At 33.9% G+C, this 21,135-nt stretch overlaps 1 protein-coding gene across 1 annotated transcript in view; it reads right to left on the minus strand.

Moving 5' to 3' along the window:
• Positions 1–782: 782 nt before the first annotated feature.
• LOC134269741 (probable chitinase 10) overlaps positions 783–21,135 on the minus strand; it is a 56,936-nt gene continuing 36,583 nt past the window's right edge. The window contains exons 24-34 of the mRNA XM_062751945.1: positions 13,639–13,741; positions 11,393–11,579; positions 10,366–10,618; positions 9,896–10,020; positions 9,670–9,787; positions 9,380–9,565; positions 9,020–9,148; positions 8,128–8,425; positions 2,131–2,508; positions 1,512–1,811; positions 783–953 (exon numbers count right to left, since the gene is read on the minus strand). Of these exons, the coding sequence (XP_062607929.1) occupies positions 784–953; positions 1,512–1,811; positions 2,131–2,508; positions 8,128–8,425; positions 9,020–9,148; positions 9,380–9,565; positions 9,670–9,787; positions 9,896–10,020; positions 10,366–10,618; positions 11,393–11,579; positions 13,639–13,741 (2,247 nt within the window). The 3' untranslated portion in view covers position 783. The remainder of the gene's footprint in view (positions 954–1,511; positions 1,812–2,130; positions 2,509–8,127; positions 8,426–9,019; positions 9,149–9,379; positions 9,566–9,669; positions 9,788–9,895; positions 10,021–10,365; positions 10,619–11,392; positions 11,580–13,638; positions 13,742–21,135) is intronic.

Here is a 21,135-nt window from a genome sequence, read left to right on the forward strand (position 1 = left end):
CTGTAGTGTCCTCAAAACATTTACAAAAGGTTTCAAAATTTTTTTATCATAAAAAAACGTTTCATGACAAGGTTTATTAACATTTTAAGTCTGTTTCTCTCTTGTATTTGGCTAGGACTTTGTTAAATGCCAGAAATGGTGCATCCATTTTATCGGTGCCATACATATACCTTTAACAATTATTGCTGCTTCTGTTGCGATCAAGATCAACAGCCATAGCTAATCACAACATATTTATCAGAGAGGAAAAACAAATCTAACAAATTAAAAATATATATAATTTTATTGTGAAAACTTCATTCTATTTTGCATAATATGGCAACGCATGAATCCGCAACATACTAGGCCAGGTGAAACAAGCAAAACAGAATTAATGGAATGGTTCTTTTTAAGCATTATTCATATTGAGACAAGCATCTGCAGTGTCGCCCTCTGAGAAACGTTTACAAGAGGTTTCAAAACGTTTGTGATCATGAACTGAAACGCTTCATGACAACTGACAAGCAACACGTCCAGAAGTCGGTGTATTAATCCCAAGGATTTTCTAAAAAAAAAAGGAAAGGAAAAAGTTGAAGTAATCAAATTATATTGCCTTTAAAAACTTTCCAAAGACAAGGTATCAATTGAATTCATGCCATATGTATACCTTTACCAGATGCTTCAGTTGCGATCAAGATCAACAGCCGTAGCTAATCACAACATATTTATCAGAGACGAAAAACAAATCTAACAAATTTAAAAAATATATAATTTTATTATGAAAACTTCCACTTATACCCCTCGCTACTGACATCCCGCCATACTAGGCCAGGTACAGGTCCGATGTGTGACGGAGAAATAGAGACCAGCATTACAGGGTCTAGCTAGAGGAGATCCGAACAAACACTGAATATACTGAGTACAGTCTGAAGGATGAGGAAGCAATCGTCCATCGTTATTAATGCAAGGATTTTCTAAAAAAAAAAGAAAAGAAAAAAAGAATCAAATTATATTCCTTATAAAAAGATGTATACCAAACACAAGGTATCAATTGAATTCATTCTTTAAATAAATCAGTTCCTGCACAGACCTAGCAAGGGTTTATCAAGGGAACTTCTTTTTGACTTCATACTAATTTATTTTCAGTAAGCACGTGTTGATGATACATGTGCCATGCTAACTTTATACATGATAAAATCATAAATTATGGACAAAATCGTTGCATTGTGTGTTTTCCATAAGCGGGGACTCTATCTAGCTTTTTCTTATCTAAAACTCTTAATTTCATTGTAACTCATGTTGATTGTCGCGGGAAGTGCAGTGTCCTAGAACATTACGACGAATATTCCTTTCTCGTTTCTAAAGAAATGGGCGTGTCGTTATGCTATAAGTGACCTTCAAAACATGACTCATAACTTTTCGTCCAAATGGACAATTTTACCACTTCAATGCGCTTCATTGTAATAATTTTTCATGCTTGATTATGGTTTGCAACCTTATACTGTATATTTTTCTAATGGTTAATCTCTCACCTGGTGCGGACGTCGGTGCTGCGGTCGATGGGGCACCTGTTGTCACCCGTGTTGTCGGTGCTAGTTTTGTTGTGGGGACTTGTGTTGTCGTTGCTGGTTTTGTTGTCGGATGTTCTGTTGACGGATTATCACCACAGTTAACACGGTCTGCATTATCACAAACTTTATAAACGCTGCTGAACATTTGCCCTGAGGGACAGTGTTTGGTTCCATATGATTGTAACTTAGTTCCGCCCCAGCAGAGATAGTAACGAGAACAATCACTCGGATCCCTCACTGCCCCATCATACGGACACGTATCTGTAAAATGGAAGGGAGTGTATAGTAAGTAGAAAAGACTTTTTAAGTTACTCAGTATTAGCTTAATCCTATATACACAATTAAAAAGAAATTCACTGCAACATTGCAAAGTATTTTTTATTCAAGGTTACGGGATTCAATACAGTTCTAGTGAGTGTATGAGTGTAATGTAAGATTATGCATACTAGTACTCTTAAGCATGCTGGAAAATGAGGAACGAAAATTCAATTGTTATTGAAGACCATTTATTGTTATTTAATTAATTGAAGACCATCCTTTCTTATAGAGATGAATCGCTTTCAACATATTTTCTATTTACCTGATGGTTTAGTGGTTGTCGGGGCATTTGTTGACGGGGCTCTAGTTGTCGGGGCTTTGGTTGTCGGGGCGTTTGTTGTCGGGGCTTTAGTTGTCGGGGCAATGGTTGTCTGGGCATTTGTTGTCGGAGATTGAGTTGTCGGAGCCTTGGTTGTCGGAGATTGAGTTGTTGGATTTGTCTTTGTTGGTGGTTGTGTTGTCAGCGGATTACAGTTGACATTCCGTGGCCAATCACAAAAATTATTTGCAGGATTGAAGTACAGTCCTGGCTGGCAATATCTCAGAATAACCTTTTTATGCACACATTGATAATAGCTTGTGCAGTCATACTGATTGGGAAACACATATCCATCCGAAACTTTCGCGCATATACTGTCATCTAAAATAAAATGAAAACAACAATCCTATTTATTTCCATGGATATGTAGGACATTAACGGTACAAATAGTGAGAAACAGTACTGTGGGATACACAAAATATGGTTTACTTCAAAATTCACAGATACTTTCATATGCCTAAAGCTTACCAACTTTACAGTATACTTTAAGGACAGATGATACAAACAAACAAACTTTTATCAATCATTTTGAAAACAATAACTTGGGTCATGTTTAAATGAATAAAATGAATAAGTTTCGCCTCGTAGTTTTTAATTTTTTATTCGAAGTTGCACAAAAATATTTGTATAGAATAATAAGGATGGTTCAGAAGGGTAGAATTTTGCACATCACAGAAAGTTTACAATTTTTTGTATATTCTAGAAATCTAGTATTTGCATCATTTGCAATGAAATTAGGTCAAAAAATATATACCGATCCAGGCATCCATTTTTTTTGTGTGTCATCCGTCCTTATGAAAAATTAAGCCCCATTCCTATAAGATTTTGAGAACTAGTAAGTTCTTACCTAGTACTCTATAGGCTTATATGCAATAATTAATATGCCTATATATCTAACTAAATTAAGATTGTAATTTCAGAAAACTATTCCCCCCTCCTCAGTGGTAGTTTGAGATGAAGCCTGGTTGGTATTTCTTCTGTTGCAGTTTACGACTGTCATATATGACTCCATCTTACTGTGGAAAGTTTCCCTCTACACTAAGCAGACGGACAATACAGTTCAAGAAAAACACAAGATTCTTTTGCAGCTACTTGCCTCTTTTATAAGGTGTTTACTGTTAACAACTGAGATTAGAAATGATAGAGAAAGGTTAGTCGGATTTCAAGCCAAAAGTTAGTCTAAATAAAATACAGAGATAAGGTACAGTGTAAAATATGTAATGATTATTTCCACTGACAAATTCAGTAAAAGCTGAATCATTTTCTTGGAAAATAAATTTTAGACGTCAGTTTAAGCTGAAATCAGTTTATGATGTTCTTTCCAGCCCAACTAATCTGGTAATATGGGGAGTGACAGATGATCCAAAGTGTGTCCTCTGTGGTATGTGGCAACGCACTTTGAAAAAAAATTTCAAAGTGCGTTTAAATTGGGACAAAATCAACGCACTTTGAAAAAAAATTTTCAAAGTGCGTGAAATTTGGGACCAACTCAACGCACTTTGAAAACGTTTTTCAAAGTGCGTTAAGAGTTTACATCAATATATTTTATCATGGAGACACTTAACGCATTTTGAAAAAAATATGTAAAAACAAAAAATTCTGGATTCAGATTTTAGTAATTGAAATATTTTATTTGTAATATATCTTTCAAAACACTTATGCATTGATTTACTCCCGTCGAGAAGAGGAGAAGACGGATAGAAGATCTATCAGTCGAAATTTTTATCATTCCAAGACATAGGCGTCGGTAACAAAAAACGGGGGAGGGGAGAAATAAACCCCAAAAAGGATAAGCTGCATTTTCAATGCTTATATGATGTATATCATTCCAAAATAAGTGGGGGGCTTAGCCCCCTCCTCTTGCCCTTAGCCCGGTTTCGATGCCTATGCTATACCTAAAACAGGTACATGTATGTATAATATGTATTTACATATTATGGTATGACGTTGAAAACTTTCAATACAGATGAAAACTAAAAAAAAATGTACGTACAGTAAAACGTACGAGAGAGAAAGAACTTTCATAGTTTGGAAAAATCAAGTATTTGCCCCTTTTTCTTAAGAAAAACTCAATGCTTTAGGTCGCTCACTTTTAGCCCCCCCCCCCCCCTTACATCTACCTATTACAGACTTAGATTTTTAAACAGAGACAAAATAATGATATTAAACAATTGTCTCTCTATTTTTTTTCTAAAAGACCAATTTCCCTTTTATAACTTTTATCAAAACCTAAGATATTTAAATATTCAATATCTCATGTCCTGAAGTGACCTCGTCATAAAAAAAGTTATCCAACCATAATCAATTATTTATCATACCATTTATTTGTGAGAACATTGATCAAGCTTTACATTTTTTTCAAAGTGCGTTAATATGGTCGATATGAACGCACTTTGAAAAAAAAATTTAATTTTTTCAAAGTGCGTTAGCTTGGTCCCAAATTTAACAAAAAAATTTTCAAAGTGCGTAATTTTTCAAAGTGCGTTGTAACAGAGCACATACTATCAACATTCTCAGTGGCTTTGAAAAATAGAGCTAACTTCAAGACATGAAAGAGTTCTAGCAAGTATAGCTGTTACCTTGGAGAAAGGTATCAAAAAGCTAAAAAGAACACAGAGTGCCTAAGATTTGTCAACTTTGTGAAAAAGGACATAAAGTTAATGTTGAAGGAAGTGGTTTGCTGGGGACAGTAACAGATTGGCATATGCGGGCAGACCTCAAGAAAAGATCAATATTTCCATCTAAAATAATAGCTACAAACAAGAGGTCGGATGTAGTCATTTGGTCAGTGGCTACGAGACCGACAATTATTTTGGAACTAACAGTGCCATGGGAATATGGGATGGAGGATGCGTACGGAAGGAAAAAACTAAAGTATCAAAACCTTTCAAAGGATTGTCAACAGAATGGATGGTAGGTCTGGATTTTAGCAATGGAAGTGGGTTGTAGAGGATTCATGGTGGCAGTTTATGTGGGGGGCACTAAGAGCCGTTGGCATAACGGGAGCAGAGAGGAGATTGATAGGGAGTCTGTGTAGGGAGGCGGAATCAGCGTCCCTGTGGATGTGGAAAGTGGAAAGACACTAATCAGTAGTGAGATAGACAGTGAAATAAAACAGTATTGATGACAATAAACAGTAGTAAGATAGACGGTAAAATAGAACAGCAGTGGTGTAGAGCCAAGTGGTTCCAGGACGGGACCTGATCACCCCGTTAGGCGCACCTCTGGGGCCTGTAGTACACAGGGCCGAAACAGCCGATGAAGGAGGATCAACCTGAGGATGGAATCACGCATCTTTCCATCAAAATGTACAAAAGTAATTTAGACCCGGCACTTTTTCTCTTTAAATATTTTTTGTCAAACCTCATATTGTTTGGGACTTGGAAGTTACATCCCTGAAATGCAGTCAAGTCAAGATGGGATTCCGAAAGCGAAGTGTTGGTTATCCATCGAATAGTGTACATTGTCTTTGATGAAAAACTTTTTTTCTGGACCCAAAACAATTTTAAATATTGCAGTTATTTAAGTATTTTTTAAAGAATTTATTTCAAAATACGTGTAACCTTAGGGTCGCCAAAACTAGCATGTGTAAGAAAATACATATTTAAAAAAAAAAAATATTATGTATTTAATATCGAATATATTACTACTTACTAGACATTAGTATACTACACTTTAGTATAAATTGCTTTACAGTAATGAATGGCCTTCATATTTGAAAAGAAAATTAATGCACATACCATCAAGAAGAATATATTCAAAGAATGTGCATTCATAATATAAATGACAATTAAGTTCATTATTAAAAACTCAATTAATTCCACGTTCTTTTAATTTATTTTCAGATTAAGAGATACAGTGTTTAGTAATTTCATAATCAAGTCCGAGACCGATACTTGATTATTTTTCACAGCCTGCACTTTCTGGCCAATCACAGGTGTTGATGGAGACCGAGAAATGCAGGCCTGGCTGGCAGCTCATCTCTACAGGTTCTCCATGTACGCATTGGATGAACTTGGTACAGTCGCTTGGATGTTTCATTAGTTCACCATCATTTCCATCGCAGGTAACTATAATATATATAGAAGAAATCAATCCTTTCATGATAAAAGGCATAATGATGACACACCAAAACGTCCAGACAACAAACATGATGGTAGACAACAAAGGTTTTACCCGCTGGAGCCTCTGTCTCGGGTCCCTGTGTTGTGGGTGCTTGGGTCGGTGCTGCGGTGGTGTCAGGTGGCTGTGTCGTGGGGGCGTTAGTAGGAGCATTGGTTGATGGTGCACTGGTTGATACCTCCACATTACATTCGACTCTATCAGCATAGTCGCAGCCATTGTATACCGTACTGAAATACTGTCCATCTGGGCATTTTATTGGATCGCCAACGCCACCCCAGCAGTTGTAGTATAGAGAACAGTCGTACGGGTGCGGGTGTAGACCATCTGAAGCCGTGGAGCAAAATCCAGAGCCTTTCAGAGCAACAAAAAATGGATTACAACTCAGCCATGAAATCCTCTTAGCAAGCATTTATTTACTTGAAGCATTTCTTAGAAAATGGCAGCTAAAAATAGATGCTTATGGGTCACAACGCTCACCTAAATTTGCATGCCTTGCTCTTTTTCATCAACAGGTTTTTCATACATTCTAAAAATGTAAATTCTAATCGACTATTGGGTAGTAGGGTACCCATCCTATCTCTGGGGGTCATGGTTTAAACAAAATTTAATTTACATATACAAAACCAGAGGATGCTTTTATATCAATTTGATCAATATTGTGTCTACTCTTCTTCAGAAAATATATTTTTAACAATTTGACTTTTTTTTTCATTAAAAATCATTGAAATTTTTCTGGCTTAGACCAGGGTAGCATCGTTTTTGAAAGTTAAACTTACCTGAAAAATGCAAATGTGTCAACTTTTTTCAAAGACTATCATTAAATGACACTAAACATTTTCATTGAAACGTTTCTGGCTTAGACTTTGATCGCTAATTGTGGCCAAACTGTATACCCAGGGGTAATGATTTGAACAAACCTAAATCACTTTATCTTACATTAATGAAAATTTTCATATAACTTTTTACTTTTTTATGACAATTGTTTCATGAGATTATTTGAAAAATGCCTCTGAATTTCATCAGTTTTAACTTATCTCCATTCGAAATAGGACATGGTTTTTTATTTGAACAAATTCGAATTCCTTTTTAACGAAAAAATGAATTATAAATGAAAACAAGTGGTTAACTTAAAGGCGAATGGTGAAAAGTTTACAAGAGCAACAGACAATGGACAAATTTTAATCAGTAAAATTTCACTTGAGCCTTTACATGTAGCTCAGGTTAGCAAAAGAAAAAAATAACTTTACCTAAATATTGTAAATTCATGGTGAAAACAAAGTCGTAGCAGCCAGCAACAGAGGTCAGTCAGGAGGAGATAATGGTAGAAGTCCATTCTTATTCATTACTTTCACCAAAGTCGCACACTTCCACCTTGATCCAAGTATCCCTCTTCATGCAAATTATATGGCCATTCAAAATACGAATTTGAAGGAAGCGGGTAAAGATGTAAATGAGAATATCATTGAATAATCTTTTGATGTGCGAATTGACACTACCTTTGACACCCATTCTTCTGTGAAAACACGGATCCACCAGGAGTTTTCATGCAAAAAATTGTCGACCACGTGCAGAAATATCAAGGCAAAGAAAAGACGCAGATGGCAATCACACGTATGTAATAGATCATGCAAATGCAATAAACCAAGGAGCATAGGAAAATACTAAAGAACAGTGAAAGGATATAGTCGGATATTTAAGAGAGAATGCAGATTCTATAAATGATCTAGATGAAGACTTCAAAGAATATATATTTTAGGAATGCAAGAAAGCGAACAAGCTGAGGTTATAAATATGACAGAATATACGATACAATACCTATTCCCCCGCCCTCTGTGGTGGTTTGAGATGGAGCCTGCGTGGTAGCAGGAGCCTGGGTAGTAGCAGGACTGCTGGTCGGGCCTGCAGTAGGGGCGGCAGTAGAAGGGGCGTTAGTGACAGGCTGGCTTGTGGACGGATTAACTGGCCCACCGCCACCTCCAGATCCCAGGACTTCCTTCATCAAAGAAATCAGGGGATACCTTCCCTCCCCACATACTGTTCCTGTGAAGTCATCCAGGGGAAGAGCCCACGTCATAGCTCCTCCATAGCCGTCCTTGATGATCAGATCTGTTATCTACATTTCAAATAAATGATACTATTGGTAAGAATTAGTACAGAGAAAAGACATATTACTCAGTTTTAAATATGAGGACCAAACACTAATGAAACAAGAGCACCGCAAAGTGGAGCACCCCCTAGCAAAAGAGAAATTATATAAATCAAGGCAGCATATATATTCGACCTATTTTTATTAATTTTCGTAATTTACTTTTTGCAAATTTTCTCTGCTTGTACAATAAAATCTATCACTAGAGCCTAGAGGGCATATAACTCTACACTGCATAGTGGAGCGGAGCGGGAATGATAACTTTTGAGAGAGATTGGCAATGATTGGTACTGATAATACAGTAAACAAACAATTCCAAGACTATACCTAACTCTTGTGAAGTCAAAAGGGGTGGTATCGTTTGATTTTTTTTTTTAAGTTCACAAAATGAAGAAATTTCGGGTTAAAAAGGTAAACACGATTTTAAGTCAATGATATTAATTTCAAGTTATGTAGAAAATTAAAAATAATAAATTCACTCAATATTTTTTTTTGGATTCGAAGTTAGCACTGAATTCTTTCCTAAATCTCCTCGCTGAATTCTTTCCTAAATCTCCTCACCTTTGTTCTGAGACTATCTTTGTCATCATAGCCGACCCATAGTTTCGTACTTGGATTTACAAAATACGGAACTTTGGCTACGGGATCTCTGTATGTTACTCCCTGGCCACTCTTCTGCATCTCACAAATCTAAAATAAAAATTTAGAATGAAACTATTTATATCTGTGGCTAAATTTTTTTCCTCCACTTTAGTTACTACTTCCTAATATGTGATTTTTTTGTTTTGAAAAGCGATTGATAAAAGGTAGTTCTTATATTTCACAAGGCATTTAATACATATTATAATTATACATGAACATATAAATCAATCTATAAACAGATAGAACGATTTCAGTGTAGCTTCAAGGTCATGTTTGTACCTCATAGTAAGACAGAAATCCTTTCTCTTTTGTGTAAGGTCCTGGGTTCCCAGCCCCTGATGCTGGAGCCCCCACTGCGTGGTTAGACGCATCCGACAGTGTGAAACTCCGTCCATATGTACCCAGACCTACGATCAGTTTCTCTCGGGGAGCTCCCTTCTGGTGCCAATAATTTGCTGCAAAGGCCTAAAACAAAGATTTTTAAACCAACTAAAGGATTTGATTAAGACTCAAATGTGAAACGTGAACATTTTGGTTTGTCATTATTCAGGTATAATACAGGTACTTACAACATTCAGAGTTTTATCTGGGTCATTATCTGAAGCGTAGAGCCCGGTGTGCAGGCCTGTGTTTGACTCCCAGGATCCATGCAAGTCGTACGTCATCAAACATATAAAGTCCATATATCTAATAAAAAATCGGGGAAAGGTGTTTTCATCTACTATTATATTCCGTTTTTGAAATAAGTGATAAGAATAACATTTCTGTTGTGTCGATAAGAGGATCAAAGCTTACTGTGCCATCACTGGAACATCATAAGCAGAGTCTGTTACACTCTTCCCCGCACCAACAGCGGCTGTAAATAATAACCGCTCCCTTCCTGTACGAGCGGCTTCATCGTCAAACGCCTCGCGTGTTTCCTGACAATATTAGATTACTATCAATTTAAGGTTTTTTCAACTCTTAACCATGATTAACTATTTTTATTAATTCATTGCGATCACATGACATTCAATTAGCTGCAATTCCAGAAAAAAAAAGCTGTCAAAGAAATTTTTTTTTATTCTAAAAGATTGAGCCCTTATGAACTTTAACACGTTTAACTAAAAAGGAAAATGCTTTAATTACTTTTGTACTGTGAATGGACTATGGTGATATCAAGCTGATAACCTTTACAATACAACAATATTTCCAAAGTATATTAAAAACATGTAATGAAAAAACATTCGTACTTATTTTTGTTAATAATCTGAATATAAATTCACCTTGCAAAAATGAGCAAAGTTAACTTTGTCGTAAGGTTTTCCGTCCCTGTTAGCAGGGTATTCCCAATCCATATCCAGACCATCAAAGTTATACTGTCTTAACCAGCCAATCGCAGACTCGATGAACTCTTTCCGGTTTGCGGCAGTTGACGCCATGTTTGAATAAGCTAGACTTCCAGCTGTCCAACCCCCCATGGCCAGTAGTGTTTTCAGCTTAGGATTCTGTTCTTTGTGAGCATTTACTTGGCCATATCTATTCAAAGTGAAAATATTTGAAACATTCCAATTACAATTTCTCGGATCTTTTCAACAAACAGACAAACAACCTGTACATGTATATTTAATCGATGTCAACAAAAACATGGCAAGGGCCTTTTTAACATAAAGATTTGGAGATCTAGATCTGTCTCGTATCTCGACAACTGAATATTCTTTTTTTTCATTATCATTAAAAATACCTTAGTTAAAAATTTGTAAACATAAAGAAAAATGATAAATTGATTTGAAAATTTTCTGCTGAAAGCGTGACCATGTCCCTTAAAATTCCATTAAAAAAACTTGAACGATGTTGATTTTTTTTTTGTAGGCCCATTATATCACTCTGATTTTTTAATGACTTAATTTTACTATTTCAACTTCTCCAGAACCACTGAGCTTATTTTGACCAAACTTAATAAGAAGTTTCTTTTGGTAAAGGGGATTCAAATTTGTTCAGATAAAGGGACAAGCCCTCTAATTTTTGTGGTTTGGTAAGTTTGGTTCAATAGACCTAGTAGATCTAAAGAAGAAGCAAAAATATTCGGTTCAGGTAAAGTTACAGTAACTCTTTTCCTTTCACTTTTTGCAATTTGACGGCTGATTTAAACATGTTAAATATAAAATTGTATTCGCACGAGTAACCGAGAAGCAGTTTCCTAACCGATACTCGCATCGTCGACGTTTAACCGGGTACTTATTGACAACACTATTTTTCGGTAAATATCAACAGATCAACTGATAAATGTGCCTTGAGAGGAAAATCACTTACAAATTACTCCATTCATCGTTGTCATTCCATTCAAAGTTGGTGATCTTGTTACCATCTAGCTTTCCAAACGCGTAGATGATGTGGGTACAGAGGTGTGGGTCAATATCCGGTGGGAAGAATTTGCCGATTCCGCTTCTGTACTGGGACCAGTTGGTGTAGTAACACACCAGTTTGTACTCCGTCAGCCCTGTGGAGAGATCAAAGAGGATGAAAGGATTTGTAAGTAAGAATACAGTTAATCGAGTTGGATATTTGTGTTTGCCTAAAGCTTTTTTTCTAGAATGCTGCACAACTCTAATAAATATTTCATAACATTGAGAAGTATAAAGCCATTTCTTAGCTTTAATTTTCTGTTTGTGTAGCTAGATTTTGAGTTGTCAAACATTTCCAGACAGAACTCAGTGCTTTTGAAATATGTACAAAAAGAAAAGAAATATCTCTATTTTGCAAAGTCGTAGTGACGTACATATATAGACAATTAATGTAAACAAAAGGCCAAAGTTCCTTAATTGCATGTATAAAGTTATGTTTTCAAACCCTTTTTGATGAAATGGGAAAATTGGCAAATAAATGTATAAAGCTTGAAAAAGAAAATAAAAGGTTCCCCCTCCCCAAAATCAGTAATGAATTAGTATTGGAATGTGTTCTACGTTTTCTGCATACAATTGAAAATTTGACAGATTACTCATTCAGTTTCGAAGGGAAATGAATAAGTATTTTATTGAATCATCATTAAGATACATTGAATTTCAGATTTATTTCTCCATAAGCCTTTCGAAAAGTTTTGATTTTTTGATGGGTACTGTTCATAGCAAGATGTTATTGTCTGAAAAAAAAAATGAAGTAAAAAAATGAAAAGCCTCGTATTGTGCGATCCTTACGAGAGAATCGCTTTATCCTTGTGTCCTCTACCCTAATTTAGAATTTTTCAATTAAAATTTTTATACGCCAATTTTCCCCAGTAGATTTTTTTTTCATTTAAAAAAGACATTGTAATTGCAGACAACCAGAGTTAGCCCCTCGTGCGACCAGAATGTGTTTATCTAATTGGATCTCTAACTTTCCTAGTGGTCTCTGTAGCCCGGGGGTCAGTGCTGATCGAGGTACAAGAAGGACGTAATTACAATGTTTTGATTTTCATCTTTAATTTGAGAAATTTAACAACAGGTGCGACATTGACGTAGATCAATCCTAGATCAGATTCATATCTACTGTCCACTGTCATAATACAAGAGATTTACCAATTTTTTGTCCACCTAAATAAACGTCTCAAATTCACACATGAGTAATACTAGAATTCTAAGTTTAACAGGTATTTATTTTTAACATTAAGCTATATCGCTGAGTCTAACTTGTTTATTTATGTCACAATGGGACAATGTCGAGAGAAGTTCGTCTGAAACATGTAACATGTACATATTTAACAATAGACAATAACATGAAAACAGAATCTGCTTTTGCGTATTTCTGGTCTTATTCAGGATTTACGGAATACGCAGGAATTGAAAGGGTCGCATTCATTATAAGTACAGAGACTAAAAGAATAAGTGTGAGGCAAAGTTACAGGCCTACATACATTTTAACATGCAATTTTAATATTAAACCCAACTATATTATCAATATTGCTTTCTTTGCCTTAAACTAAGTTTAATAATAATCTTTTCCCCAGACTGGGCTAATATGTTAACTTTATTATTCAATTTTTCATTCTCGATACCACACTTGGAAATCAATCCTTATATGAATAGCTGCACCCCTATCCCTCCCCCAATAAAAGCGAAAATCTTACAGCTGTATTATACACCAAATAAGATAAAGAAATGATTTGTAAAAAAAAAAATAAAAATTAAATCATTACCAACTAATGACCGTTATTAATTAAGCATTAGACAAACATTCTCAAAATCATCACAGACAGTACGCAGCTCTAGTAATTTTTTTAAGAGGGAAAGGGACAAGGAGTATAAAAAAGATCGAAACAATTGCAATCACCTGGCTCAAATCGAAAATTTTGTTTAGTTGAGGTTATAAAATTAATGCATTTACATAGAAAATATATCAACTCGAAATACCCCTGTGGGTAGAGGGCGCCCACCCCCTTTTAACTACACATGTCATACTAAGTGTGTTTATACAGAGAAAAGTCTAACGAAAATTTGACATGGAAAAAAACTGTTAAACATTCAACATCCATAACATTTTCGGTAAATAATTACACTCAGAGCTCACAAGTATATTTTACTCACCAAAGCTGGCCAGTGTTGAGAGCAGGAGTAGAGAGAGAACGTTTCTAAAACCAGTCATCGTTCTTGTTGACCAGTCCCCGAGTGTCCGTGTGTATCGCATCTCCTATTATATATATGTACACGCACCCGGTGAACTGGTCTTCGTTAATTTTCGCCATCCTCCGGCGATACTGATTGTTATCGCCAATCTCTTGTTACATCTCACATCCCCCTAACAATTCACAGATTTATAGAAAACTAATTAGAATGAACCGTAATACAATTCTTTGTATATCTCTGAAGTTATTTTAAAGTATATTTTTCTTAAAAAGCAATGCTTACTTTGCTTTGTTTCAGTGATACCTCGATCTTATTCAGAAATAACCATTATGAGTATCTATCATGCATATTTATATAAAATATAATTGTTTTGTGTACTTATTTTGCTTTCTTTTATATATTTTTTAATGAATTATATTTAGGTTAATATGTCTGAATATCATTAAAATACACTTTAAAAATGTTCAATTTCTGATTTTAAAAAATTGCTTATATATCATTTACATGTATAACGTGTCATTTTATTTCACTACAACTGTTAAAATATTCGTTCGAAATATACTATTAACATTTTAATTATTGGATACGTTACAGGAAAAGGTTTGAATTGAATTGCACATATTTTATTGAACAAAGTCAAAAGGATCGGACACAAGTTCAGTAACTTAGATAGTCCTCTCCTAATATAACATTTTGTAAAATTGCCAAAATAAAAAAAAAAACCACAAACATATATTCATATTGTCTACTACATACATTGTATACATCGTAGCAATAGAAAAGAAAAATATAGTATTGAAAAGGTTTTTATAAGCTGCAATAACTTGTAACCGATCCTTCTGTATTAATTATACAATAAAATATGTTCAAAACAAATTTTCAAAAAATGGCTTAAATTTTTCAAACCTTGAGTGGTCATTAATACGAGGGGCGTTCAATAAATATTATTATACCTCTACTGATTTTTCAATATATAGAAGTAAATTGATATATTTTGCTGATTTCCTGAAAATCACCGTGAATAAACCGATTCCCTGCAAAACAGACTGATTCCCTGCAAAAAAAGTATGTTTTTTTGATGAACTGATACACACCTATTCGGAACACTTAGCATTTTCTTTCAACTTACGACAAACTTAGAAATGTTCCGAATAAACTCATGAATATTCATTAATGAATCGAAATGCATCGCGAGTCAACTGGTCCCATATCAATCGGAAAGAACCAGTTTACTGGTAGCAAATGACAACAGAAATGGCGATCTCAAGATTTGCGTAATGTTACTTTCCATTTTACTAAGTAAAAACTCGGACAATGAACTGATTTATTGATACAATGGAATTCTATTCATGTCTGCATTCTGTTTTGTTGTTATTTTTTTATATTTCTGTTGGAATTAAACATTGTTACAGAATACAGTATTGAATATAACTTTTTCATATGTCTTGTTTGTATCGGTATAATAAAACAGTTAAAGTATATCACTGAGGGAGTCAGCAAGATTCCAGTTCCCCAAGAGTAAGTCTATTTCCCTCGGCGCAAGCGCCTCGGGAAATAGACTTACTCTTGGGGAACTGGAATCTTGCTGACTCCCTCAGTGATATACTTTAACTGTATAATGTCATTGGGGCTCAGAAAGAAGCAAACGACGCTTTTCAATGATTTAGTCTTCATGATTTTACTTATTAATCTATTTTAATTCAAACACATGTCCGTAACATTTTTTATCCAATTTCTGATTGTTTTTAGAACTCATTTTTGGGTATGACCCTTAGTATACTGGAAAATGGCAGATCCAATGATTTCCTGGACTTGTTTTTTCCTTCTGAAAGGTGTTTTATTCAAGTTGGAAATAGAAACAAGTCAAAAGGTCAAAGATCTGGCAAATATTGTTAATGTGAAAAAAACATTAACTTTCTGTTTATCCCGTAAACCCCTTTACTCTTTAGGACATGCAGGTTTAAACGCTGTCATGAAGAAATTCAATGTAGTGGATTCCTGATCCTGGGTCCTTTCTCTGATAAACCTTTCGATTTCTTTGCAAAAAACTGCTTTCTAGACACCTCCAGATATTAAACTGTCTCCCCGAATACGAATTTGAACAATAATACCACTAATATTTAAGAAAATTGCATATAAATCTGTTTTTGTGCTCTTGCATACCTTTGCTCTTGACAGACCTTCGCCGTTTTTATCAAGTACATCTTATGCTAAATTTTGTTTTAATGGTTTTAAGCAATAGATTCATGTTCCAATATCTGTTTGAATATAAAACAAATGTGGATTACTACAATTACTGATATTTTAAAATAATTGTTAAGACTTTTGTACACGCTGTCGTTTTCACTCATTTTTCAAAATACAGGGTGACCTTAGAGTACCAAGCTTAATTACTGTCAAACATTTCTTAAAAACAGTGTAAACTACTCCCGATATGATTTCTATCAAATTTGCTATGTGTCTTAAAGTCAATCATACAACATCAAATATTATTTGTTGAAATTTGGCAAACAATACATAAGTTGTTATAATTTTTGTTGGCAAGGAGGGTACCCATTTCTGATGCCCATTATATAATTTTTAATCTTTGAAATCCACCTGCTAATTTGTCTATAAAACAGGCATCGGTTGCTGGAAATGTCACATATGTCAGTGAATATTTCTTTGCGATTTTTAACAAGTTTTACAGCAGCTTTAATGTAGCTTTTATTTTCACTTTAGTTTACTGATTCTTTACCATTCATTTATAATGCAGTGTCTCGAATAGCCCTTGTTTCCAAGCTTCTCATGATAAAACTATGTGATGAAAAGTGGTCACATAAACTGTTATAAATTCATTAAAGATTCAATAATGAGAGAAAGTCAAGCTTTATGTCATATGACTACTATGTTGTATGTCATCGAGCTAATGACATTATTTATTGAACGCCCCTCGTACCTCTAGAGAAAAAGATACACGCTTTCAGTAAGTATAACCACCCTATCTCATTCTACATTCAATTTGTTATATTTCCTCTTGTTTGTAATTTGGTGCCTAATTTTTATAGATGCGGTGATTTATATCCTTATTGAACACTTTCTTTTGCACACAAGTAAAGCCATTCATTTTCCATAGTGAGAATGAGTACATTATTTATCTGTTAGATACACATCTTTTTAACGGGCACGTATCATCGATTTTGAGATGAGATAAAAAAAAAATAGATAACTTACCTAAAATAATTCTTACAGTATGCAATGAATTGAAATAAAATAAATGAACAATATAACAAAACAAAAGCACCTGTCTTCAAATTAACTTCTTAAAAAAATCATGTTACGTGAGGATTGGTCCAACTTTTTTAACGACAAAAATATTAATTAATAAATATACATGAGAGGAATTTACTATACTTCAAAGATCAAAATTCGAATGATCATTTTCAAACTTTATTAACAGCAAAGGATTACCTTTAGAAAAGAAGAGAGGCATACAATTATGAAGTAAACGGTTGACCCTCGGGGCGAGAGAAGAGAAAACAACAGGCTATAAATAGCATATTAGACTAAAATTGGCATATCAGACCATATCTGGCGTATGAACGAGATTAAAACCTTGATCGTCCATATGGTTCATCATAATCTTTATATCCATACTTATTTATACTTTTAAAATTTTCTACAAACCCTGAAGGATAGAAAAGTTAATTATTATTAGCTTTCAATGTTTAATACGAGTCAATACACTTTTATTCACATCGTAAATAGTGTCACACATTTGATAATAGCGATGAAATTACATATTATTTTTAATATCCTTTGAAATACGACAGAATTTTAATTAAAAAGTAAATGAACTGAAAATAACTCGAGGAGTGGACCATTTTAAAAAAAACTAAATCTCGTGGATGCTTAGTTAAACTGACCAAATTAAAAACTTACAAGGACATGTGTCAGTGATGAGCTAAAACCATAGATTCACCGCCTCTAAGTTAAGCACTGGATGTGATCACCAGTAGACCCTGTACATCCTTAAGCATCTCCGCCTTTTATTGTGAAATGCAGGCTGCGGCAATATTACATATAATTTTTACAAAGTGAAAGCTAGTTACAATGAAACATATGGAGATAAGGAACAGTATTCAAGATCAAAAATCCACAAAACAATGCAAAATAGGAGCAGAGCAAACACGGACCTCCAAAACATCAAAGGTGGGATCAGGTGCCATGGAGACGTAAACATCCCCTTCCGGCCGGTCACACCCGCCGTGTGCTCCTTGTCATGATCAGGAAGTAACAGGAAAATCCGTCGTCAATTTAGTGTATAAATAATGGAATAACAACTAGTATGAAAAATGCCAGTCAGCATTTGACTCAATTATAAATTTTACTTGCTGACAGGGTCATTGTATAGACCATAGAACTTACGAAATGGTGACTTTAAACGATAATACTGAAATTCTTTTTTTTAATAATGCTTTATTTTAGAAATTTTTCATACATACAAAAGATCAAAAATAAACCACACAAACACACCCTCACACACCACACGCACTCTGTGCACCTTTCTTAAAATACCAGCTGTTCATAATTACATCTAAAGTGATAATTGGAATTTTTTATGTATGACAAATCAAATCAAACATTGCCCATTTACTATACATTTTAGTTCTACAATGAAAATTGCTTTCACAATATTTTTCAATTTTCCTGTTATACTTAAAAATGTTAATTGCTTCTGTAAATTTAGGTATATTACATTGAGTTCTTGAGTAATACAAGTACTTTTTTCCTAACAAGATGAGAAAATTTTCTAAACAACTTCCTTCAATAATACCCAGCATCGCCTTTCGTTTTGAAATTACATTACCATTTTCAATAGCTTGATACCAATTTTCCAAATCTCTCCAAAAGATGGTTACATGTATACAATCATAAAAAAGATGAATCAATGTTACTGGATTTGTTTTACAGAAAGAACAAAAATTATTTTCAGCAATTTTTATCTTGTGAAGAAAAGAATTTGTGGCAAGGAAGCCCATAAGAATTTTATATTGAAAGTAAATTATTTTGGTTTCCTTTGTGCAAATTGATGTATTCCGAAGGAAAATTCCCAGTGTTTTTCTCTAATAGGTTCATTTAAATAAATCTCACATTTTAACTTTTTGGATTCTGGTGCCACAAAATTCTTATCTTTAATAATTTTATACAGAAATTTTATACTTGTCACAGACATCATTTTATGTAAAACACATTTCTCTGGTGCTGCCTCTTTCTGTCATATAAACAGTTACTTCCCTTTTGACTCTTGCTGGTACTCTTGATACCATATTAAAATAGTTTAAAAATTATTAGTACCAACTATTTTTTTAACATCATTAAAACACTTAAATTTTCCATCATCTGACATCAGGTCTTTCAGTACTTTAAAACCTTTTTCCACCCAAGTCATGTAAAAACTCCGATCCATTTTTTTAATATCAACAAAATTTCTAATATCAGTATATAAATAATCTGTAGCACTCAAAAAATCTTTTTTAACAATTATAAGAGCTTTTATGACATCTTTCCAAAAATCATTACCAATATAATTCAGAAATTCTGGATAGTTTTTTTTTCTTTGGTTAAATAAAAAACAGAGTTAAAAACTTTTTGATAAAAAATACAGGATAATTATTGCTGCCATGATCCTCTGTTGTCTGTAAGGACTCTCTTGACCCATTTAAGTTTTATATATGAAATGAGGAGGATACATGAATCATGTTTTGTCCACCTTCTTGCATTGACTACTGAAATTCTCGTTTCATCAACTTGTTTATCAATAATTTACCTCGTTTTAGAAATTGTTCATACGTAGAGCATGCTCTTGCGTATCGAATCAATATCATAAACACCGTATGCAGATGATGAAGTTATATGAATATCGTTGCGTAAGTAAGGAAAGTTGACGATTGAAAATTTAGTCATCCCGTTTATCATAGAGTTGGTTATTAGATTATTGATAAAGTCTTTTTTTGAAGTAAAATATACAAGTATGAAACAGATGTGTCAGACTCTGCAGTGGTGTCTTTTATCTCAAAATCACAAGGATATATCGTATCGACATTAGAATGGAAATTACCATTGTTTATTGACAATACGTCGTCGATATATCTAAATGTCGAGTTGAATGTAAAATCTTAGAAAAAATCATATTCAAGCACTTGTATAATTATTGTCTTGAAAATAATTTAATTAATAAATATCAATCTGGATTTCAACCAGGTGATTCCACAACTAATCAGTTATTAGAAATATATCACACAATAATATCTAGTCTTGATAAAGGTAAAGATATTAGATTTGTCTTTTGTGACATTTCAAAAGCATTTGATAGAGTATGGCATAAAGGTATCCTTTATAAACTAAAATATTATGGTATATCAGAACAAATTGTTAATTGGATTGAGAATTACTTGTCTGATAGAACTCAAAAAGTAGTTCTTGATGGCTTTTCATCAACTACTAGAGCTACCAATTCAGGTGTCCCTCAAGGGTCAGTCCTTGGTCCCTTTTTATTCTTATTGTATATTAATGACATATCTGAAAAATTATCATGTCCTGTAAGGCTTTTTGCAGATGACACCTCTCTTTATGTCATAGTTGATGATGATATTATTAATTCTGCAAACATATTAACTAAGGATCTTGGACAAATAAGACAGTGGTCTAATATATGGGCAGTAGAATTCAATCCTTGTAAAACAGTCAATCTAGATTTCAGCAGGAAAAATATTTGCCATCCAAAAATTAAGTTTGGTGAAGATGGGCCCACTATTAAAAATGTTGAAATACATACTCATTTAGGAATAAGATTTCAACAAGATGGTAATTGGAGATCCCACATACTTGATATTCATGCTAAAGCATGTAATCGCTTAAATATCTTAAGAATGTTAAAACACACACTTAAGAGGGATGCTTTGATAAAAATATATTTTGATTCGTCCTGTTCTTGAATATTCAGATATTGTATGGGATAATTGTACAGAAAGAGATGCAAAATTACTTGAAGATGTTCAAGTTGCAGCTGCACGAATAATAACCGGTTTAAGAATCAATTCATCAAGATCAAAGCTTTATGAAGAGCTTGGCTGGGATACTCTTGAAATAAGAAGAAAAATACATAAACTAGTGTTATTTTATAAAATAGTGTATGGATTAGCACCCCAGTATTTGCAAGATTTATTACAACAATGCATTCTTCCGGATAATTCTTATCCCTTAAGGAATCAGGACAATCTTACATTTCATATTCCACAAGCCAAAACAACTTCATTCATGAAAAGTTTCCTCCCTTCAACTATAAGACTTTGGAATAATTTACCATTTAATATCCGAAACCTTTCTTCACTTACATCATTCAAGACTGCCATAAAGAATATATACTGCATAAAACCTAAGAAATATTACAATTATGGAAGTCGTAAAATGAATATA

Source organism: Saccostrea cucullata, unplaced genomic scaffold (genome assembly GCF_032062105.1).
Source record: "Saccostrea cucullata isolate Sc308-1 unplaced genomic scaffold, CSIRO_AGI_Scuc_v1 ctg382, whole genome shotgun sequence".
Classification (NCBI taxonomy): domain Eukaryota; kingdom Metazoa; phylum Mollusca; class Bivalvia; order Ostreida; family Ostreidae; genus Saccostrea; species Saccostrea cuccullata.